We start from the raw sequence: 8045 nt of genomic DNA, 5'->3' as shown, positions 1-8045 counted from the left end.
CACTTTTCAACCCTGAATGTTGTGGCTTATCTTTATTGTATTTCTGTCATATTCCCAGAAGATTTTCTATGAGGTATTCAGTTCTATGGGTAATATAACTTCTTACCTACAGCTTTGATTTACTTTCTAATTTGGAGTTTTAATTAGGAGAAAGTATGAATGTCAATTTTTGCCAGTTTTCTTACTAAATTCTGGACTGGTGATAAGGAAGGACGAGGTGCATTTTAAAAAACGATCCCAAGTGTCTCTTATCCATTGAGCCCGGGGCTGTTCAGTCTGGCCTGACAGTTGAGGACCTGTTGACTGAATGTTAAGGTGTTTTTCAAGTGGAGGTTTGAAAACATAGCCTCAGGCAGATTGGGATTAATAGAAATATACATGAAAGTATATAGTAAAGAACAATAACAGTGAGAAATTCACTCTCAATAGTAGAGTTTAGTAGAGTTTAAGCGTTTCCCTCTGAGAACCCCAAATCTCAGTTTAAAGTGTACCTCAGAATGATTTTGTACCATAATTTTTTTCATTTTTAATTCTATCATTACAGATGATTAGAGATATTAGAGGCCATACATTACGCAAATCACCTGAATCATTCAGTCATTGAGCTGAAGAAGAAGCTGATTAAACTAACAAAATAATGTTCAAAATAAAGAAAACAGCAAAGGCCAAAGTAAGTTAACTTTTAATTCCTACTACAGCTCAGGCTTCCTAAATGCCTTCCATTTCATTCTATTCTAAAATAAGCTTGATGACAACGGTGAGAGAAGACACTAATGTCAGGTGACCCATTCAGTGTTTCTGTACTTTCAAAAAGGTCACATTGTGCAGTGTCAGGATGAAGCAGATCAGCACAGCGGGCAGTATGTGGGAAAAGGTTGTAACTGATAGGTATATTTTTCAGTGGACAGGGGTTCAAGATGAGGTCAGTCAAGAAAAGTTTGAAGCATTTCAGAAGTACCTGTGGCCAAAGCCCTTCAGAATGAACAAACCTCAAAGTGATAACATCTAGACAGGTGCACAGTGAGCCAGAGGGGCTGACTCAGTCAGCTGAACAACAGTGCTTGACCTCTACTGAGAGAGATGTAGGAAATATACTGTATTTTTGCCTCGTCCCTCAAGTTGGTGGTGAATGAATTCCCCCTCCGCTCTTATTTTATTTATACGTTTTGTTGGACGAATGTAAATTTAGCTTAGCTTATTTTGAAGTGACAAGCTCTCTGAATGTGTGTAAAAAGAAAGTATGTTACATATATCTATACATTTCCCAGTGCCTGATCCCCCCCCCCCCCCCCCCCCCCCCTCTCTCTCTCTCTCTCTTCATGTACACGCATGCTCAGTATCTAATATCGGCGGATTTACATCAGCGAGCAGCGTTGGAGATCCACCGGTCCAACTGCAAATGGATCCCCAGTGAGAAAAGCGAGCGCTCCAGCCAGGAGGGGGGTAAGACCGACACCTTCACAGCCTCTGAAGTCTGTCACAGAAAACACAGAGAGTGGATTGTTGTAGATAAGGTGCGATGGTGGAAAAGTGGGAAATGGACCGAGAGGCTGAGCGGCCGTAATAACTCACTGGGGTCCAGTGCCAGCGGTTAGTTTGTGTCAAAGCTGACTTGAACAGACCACCGTGTGTTTCTGCCTGTGCAGAGGTTCAAATCCGACCTTTTCTCGTTTGCTCGATAACAATAAGGAGAATTTGAAATCATAGTCAGTTAAGTAACCCTGGTGCATATTCTGAACGATTTAGATTCTGCGAGACAGATGAGTGCGATTCTTTGTCTTCACTACTCCTCTTTCTTTCTTTCTTTCTTTCTTTCTTTCTTTCTTTCTTTCTTTCTTTCTTTCTTTCTTTCTTTCTTTCTTTCTTTCTTTCTTTCTTTCGTCAAACTGGATACCTGTGGACTGAACCCACTTTGACTGTGAGCCATGGAGAAAGTTAGGGTAAACTTACTAGCACCATGGACAGCTCTCTGCTATAGATTCGCCTGCCAAACCTCAGACTGATGTGTTATGAATTAACAATCTAACATTCATATAGTTTAAGAGTTTTGACTAAGGCATCATGTGTATTCAACTTTAGGGGATGAATGACCTCTCACACAAGTGTCTATTCGTCCCGCTTCACCATGAAATTAAGAAACCAGCTTAAAATCCCTATACTGTAGCATCAGTGCTTGATAGATCAAGCCACATGTATTCAACATTGATTTGCCTCTGCTAAATTCTTACTTTTTTTTTTTTTTTTTTTTTACAAAAGAGAAACTCTTTTGAAATTGTTCGCACCATACAGCAGATTTCCATCGTTTTACTCCTTACTGAAGAAGGAGTGAGCTAGACCTACAGTGATTAATAGAGGCGAGCTCATGCACCTAACCGCATATAACAATGCAAACAAATACAACAATGAAGAGATCATTATTTAAGAGTTCAAAATAAATATTTCAGGTTTTGTCTCTTTCATCCAGATGTGTTATCAATCATTTTTAACGTATTACATATAAAATGACCACTGCGTAATCTATAAAGATAAATTTATGTGATAAACTGTGCCCAGGGAAAAGCAGAGCTCTGAGGTTGTTATTGTATTTTACAGCTCATCTGATACGCAGCCTCTTTATACAGAAGCATTACTTGATACTGAACAGTGATGAATAGAGTACTTAGATCCTTTATGCAGGTAAAAGAACCAATATCAGTACCATTTCATTTAAAAGCCCTGGAGTAAAAAATCACGTGTGTGTAAAAACACCATGTTGGCTTGTTACAAGAAATATTATCCTAAAATGATCAAAAGGAGAAGCAGTCCTCTATTACAGATATGTTGTTTTATGTATTATTCCATCATTAGTTTTTAAACACAGCTGCAGCAACTAATAAGTAGCATTTTATTCTTCTTGTCCTTGAGAACTGTCAAGTAATTCCAGTGGTTAGATACTATGAGATGAAAACACATCACATCAGGTTATAGGAAAGATTAAACCTATTTTGAAATGCTCACAAAATCAAGTGCATTAGACTTTAGATTTTAGCTCATTCTTTTATCATTAGAAAGAATATGATACCATCTGAAAGAAGCCAGTTGCTGACTCAATTTGTCATTGCTAATTCGTGTTGTCGAGATTACACCATACACGACTGTCAGGTCAAAGTTACTGTAAAGCATAAAGCATGAGATCAGAAACAGTTTTTAAGTCAAAGAATTACATAAATCAACAGAGCGACACAATTGCAGTGTGCGCACAATTGCAGATGTGTGACTCATTTGTGGGCGGGGATAGAGTCACCTCGGGGTCATGGTAGCTGTCAATTGTTCACATGCAGAGAGAATAACTGCTTCAACCTGACAACACAGGCCAAGAGTCATGACAGGTCTCTGCTGAGAGGGAGGCTTTACTGAGGGAAATCCATATTCAGCAGATAAACTATCTCCGTGTTAACAGTCAAGCATCTCATGGAGAACTGTGGATGCTTACAAAATGATGTTTGCATCTTTATTATTGTAGGTGTAAGAGGTGTGTAATGGCGCTGTGCCCCGAGGCCTGTGCTTCCGGCTCAGGAGGAGAATCCTCTGGCAGTGAGGTAAGCTTTGGTTTCCCTGGATGATGATGCTTATCAGTTCAACATTATTCATTAAACATTTTAGATTATCTTCAGGAATAAAAGTAAAAAAGAAAAAAGAAGTACTTCAGTGCTGACCAATATTACTGGAAAAAATGTTACAAACAAAAATGTGCTCAGATACAGTTATTGGCTGCCTTTATTGATAATTGGTGGCAGAACCTTTGGCTATGATGACAACATTTGATTTTTTTTTCTTAAAACCCTTCTGGAAGCTCTTTCAACATGTCTGCAGGTGGTTTTTACCAATCTATGTTTTTGTCATTTTTCACATAACTGGTCTGCATCCATATAGTTTAGCCTTATCAAGATTCCACTAAGCACTTTTACAACGTGCTTCTCATTCACACAGTCATAGCTCCTGAGACAACTGCTGATCCAGCAGTGACACGGCCATGCCGAAGCATTGATGGCAACATTCCTTTTTTATCCTCTGAGCCTGGCTCTTCCAGTCAACAATTCACCATGTATTGGATTGTTCACAAACTAAGATTAAACCTTAGCTTCGTGCAGATCATCCTGAGTTATTTGTACCCCACTAATGATATGTTGTTGCTGTGGTAATTTTGCTTATAAGAGCAAATGTTGGTTTAGACATTTATATATACTGTAGCACCGCATATCTTTGATTAATGTTGGACTGAAATGTTTTGGTCATCTTCTAATGCCAAGGTTTCTTTGATAAGTCTATTACGGGAGGCAGCAAAGCAACCCCACAGCCCAATGTAACCTCCACTATATTTACTATTGGCAGTGCTCTTTTCCTCATGGGCTTCATTTTGTTGCCTTAAATGAACTGATGCACTTTAATTTGAACTTCCCATACATCTTTATCCTTGAAACATTGTTGCCCATGTATGAGAGCTTCTTAAATCTTTAGTCTTGCCTTAATTTTTGTCTTTAACCAATGGTCCATTGTGCACTGCAGCATAAGATACAGACTGAATTGTCAACTTTAGATTGCTCATTACTGAATAAAAAGAACTGTCTGTTGCCTTTGGAATTATTATGTTCTTTTCCATTTTTTTGTTGGCTCATAGCATTTATGCCGCCTTCAGACAGCGCTTATTATCTTTGCCATAATAACCTGCTTCTTTTCATGCCATAAAACCATCATTCATTTGTTTATTCAGGTCATATTAACACTGAAAATGTAGCACAGGTGAGTCTTCTTTGTTTCTTATTTTATTTTCTGAGCTATTAACATCAGGAGCATGATTATTGCTGTGTCAGGGTAACTGCATAACATGAAAGCTTTTTCAGTCGTTCATTATTTAGTTAAATAGCTTATCTGATCATACCAAATTAGTTTATCTGCATTTGAGTTCTTTAAGTCGGGTGTTTTAAGAATTGTGAAGTACAAGGTACAGATAGAATACTAAGTTGTGACCAACTTGCTGTGTTTTGCAACCCCCAAAGCTATAAAATGCCACATATACCCTTTAATAAGAGCTTTCTCACAGATGTAACTGTCACTACCTCAGCCAGATATGATATTCCACTAAAGAAATTATCCGGTTATTCCAATATCTGTTTGGATTTTTATGTTGCTTCAACACTGGACTTTGGTCCAAAGAATTTATTTAATGTCCGTCTTCATTTGAAAACAAATTCCATCACAACAAATTTCATGACGGCTATCATTTCTTTGACCATGAAAGAGAGATGAGGTTGGAATTTTTTTCTTGTTGTCATACATAATTGAGTCTCTTTGCTCACAACACCCTTCCAGGCAGGTTCCAGTTGTCTTCAGTTTGGAGTTCGATCCTATCTGCACCACTTCTACGAAGAATGCTCGTCCTCCATGTGGGAGAGAGACCCAGAGAATCGGGGGTTCGTCCAGAGCCAGAGATCCGCCCTGTGGTGGAACTCAGCAGTCTGGAAGGTAAAAGCTACTCAACTTGACAATGCTCAAAGGAAAGCGTTTGGACTGCACGCAAATAAAAAAAAAATCAAACAAAGAAAGGACCCTTTTTTGATGCACTTTAAACCTTAACCTTTAATATGCAGCAGGTTTAACTAAAACCATGAACATTTACCCACAGAAAGTGTGTATCTTTGTTGTGCCAGATCTGTGACACATGATGTCTCTTGTCTGTTTTCACCTGCCATCGATGACCTTCACCAGTGTAATAACACCTGCAAAATCATGCTTACAGTGCACTTTAAACTCTCTGTCTCTGCATGACAAACTACAGCCAGGGGTGTGCTGGTATTTGTAAAGGAAAGGGGGATTACAAAGAGGCCCCCCTGCACGTTTTGCTATTTGGATTTTTCTGCAATACAAACAACAATATGACCTTTCTTAACAAGGAGTGAAGAGCATTGTGCTAGTAGGACCACCTAGAGTTAAAAAAAAAGCCAAGTCTGAATTAATGGCTATCCCAGCTTCCTGTGTTTGTTTCCTTACCTCCAGGTGTCCTTGGCCCTGGGTCTCCTGATCCTGACTGCAGGTGTTGTGTCCCTGTCAGTCGGTTACTCCTCTCCCCACAAAATCGAGTCGTTTGGAGAGGGAGACCTGTTCTTCGTGGATGCCCAGGCGATCAACTATAACAGGGGGCTGCACCGCAGCACTGCGGCCGGGATTGGGCTATCCTGCCTGGGCTCTGCTCTGGTGGTGATGGGGGTTGTTGTTTGCGTGCTTCCCAGGGCCAAACTGAAGGAGAGGCTGCTCCACAGATCGGGAGAATCGGAGGGAAGAAGAGAGCTGGGGTCAAAGTGGTGGGGGTTCAGGGATGTGGGGAATGTGGTCACTAAGCCACCAGGCACAGAGGAAGGGAATATGCCCTTTACTCTGTCAAAAGTGAAAAATGTGCAGCCTCCTTCTTAAAAAAGATTACTGCTGAGCCACAGGTTGTACAGGCTTTAGTTCTGGTCATGTGACCTTGTTTAGACGGTCTCCCAATTGTGTCTGTTTTTGTTCTGTGAACTGAATATTGCAAACATAAGACAAGTTACTTTAAAGACCTACAAGGCTACAAGATCATTGATTTTTTATTTCAATAAATCCAAACTGTAATACATAGATGAGGTCCCACGACTTCAACCAGAAAGATTGTTGAAGTTGTTAACAGTTGTTAAAGGGAGCAATAGTTGTTGACCGTAGACTGTGTTTGTTCAGTGCATTGGTGTTATGTTTAAAAAATACACGTAAAGCCTCAGCAGAACTCTGATCATAGAAAACTATGTGTTTGATAGCATTTGTCATATATTTTCCTGCTTTGTTAAATTAGTTTTTGAAATAGCAATATCAGTTTTCCAAATAATGACGGAAAGGTGGTGATGTTGCAGGAATAATGTGTAAACCTGTTTCTTTTTGCATTCATATACACACAAAGTGTCATGCAGAGGAGGTTATAGATGGAGAAAAAAAAAATCACTAACAATCTGTATCTGCATTTTCACATATCAGCGTGAACACATGTACAGACGCACGCACTGTCACTTACTCGTCACCCACACAAATTTGCGCTCCACTGACAGTATCACCTATTTTCTCTCCACTGTAATCTGGCTCTGTAATTGCCTGCAATCTGTGTATCCAGGCAACAGTTGGGCCTCAAGTGCTCTATTTTGAACTCTGAACAAAGACTCATTCCTGATTGGTCCCTCATTTCCCCTCTCTTTATTATCACACCTATCAGATTTTTTGTTTACAGACATACACAGTAGTAGTGAGTAAGTGCCGAGGCGCTGAGGTGAGAGGAAATTGCACTGGCACCTTTGAGGCCACCGGTCCAATTGGGTCCTCCTATTATTGTGATGGTTGTTATAATACAGAGTATAAAGGATAAAAGGAAATAAATAAATAAATAAAAGGGCATCCAGTGTCCGGATATAAAAGCGCTGATTCTGCTGGATGTTACTGTTGGTGTTTCCTTGTTTTGGTGTGTTTTGTGAGATAATGGAGCAAAATGGGGTTAGTGTCACCAGTGCAAAGCAAATGACCAAAATAAATGTGTGATCTGCATACCTAATTTTTCAAAGTGTTTGGGTCCACTTAACAAAAACAGTTAGTCATGTTAAAAAAGTACACTCAGTTTTTGTAAGCAAATCTTTATATTTACAACAACAAAATAAAATATTACACTGTGACATTATTATTTAACAAAAACTAAGCGAAAAATGCAAAAGTATGTGGAAAAACTAAGTACACCCTTTCTGTTTCCCTAGTGTAAGTATGGGCCAGCTGCTGCTAATCTAATGTACTTGATGCATCAACCAAATGTCACATCATAGTTACTGGTTCAATGGGTAACCATTTTATTTTGGACAAAGATGCAACAGTGCTAGCAACCACACCACCGTGCAGCCCTATGTCAAACTAATGAGGATTGAATTATGCTAAGACATTCCCGTGACAACGAAGCAACCCTACCAGCTGATGAAAACTAAGATGCAGTTGAAAGTTATGTGTATAAGCATATA

General features: G+C 39.4%; 1 protein-coding gene across 1 annotated transcript; it reads left to right on the top strand.

The window, feature by feature from the left end:
* The first annotated feature begins 1355 nt into the window (after positions 1-1355).
* On the top strand, positions 1356-7594 carry nrsn1l (neurensin 1-like). Its single transcript, XM_072370418.1, has 4 exons — positions 1356-1443; positions 3503-3578; positions 5350-5502; positions 6034-7594. The coding sequence occupies exons 2-4, from the start codon at positions 3519-3521 to the stop codon at positions 6445-6447; spliced, it is 627 nt and encodes a 208-aa protein (XP_072226519.1). The 5' UTR covers positions 1356-1443; positions 3503-3518; the 3' UTR covers positions 6448-7594.
* The last annotated feature ends 451 nt before the right edge of the window (positions 7595-8045 follow it).

This window comes from Leuresthes tenuis, unplaced genomic scaffold (assembly GCF_036924035.1).
Source record: "Leuresthes tenuis unplaced genomic scaffold, fLeuTen1.0.hap1 SCAF_18, whole genome shotgun sequence".
Lineage (NCBI taxonomy): Eukaryota > Metazoa > Chordata > Actinopteri > Atheriniformes > Atherinopsidae > Leuresthes > Leuresthes tenuis.
This window is presented reverse-complemented; position numbering and strand designations above follow the sequence as displayed.

What these genes read in the sequence shown, in the direction of transcription:
- nrsn1l (XM_072370418.1), top strand. Translation starts at nt 3,519, where the DNA reads ATGGCGCTGTGCCCCGAGGCCTGTGCTTCCGGCTCAGGAGGAGAATCC. An exon ending in GAGAATCCTCTGGCAGTGAG is followed by an intron (nt 3,579 to 5,349) that starts GTAAGCTTTGGT and finishes ACACCCTTCCAG; the next exon opens with GCAGGTTCCAGTTGTCTTCA. An exon ending in GGAACTCAGCAGTCTGGAAG is followed by an intron (nt 5,503 to 6,033) that starts GTAAAAGCTACT and finishes CCTTACCTCCAG; the next exon opens with GTGTCCTTGGCCCTGGGTCT.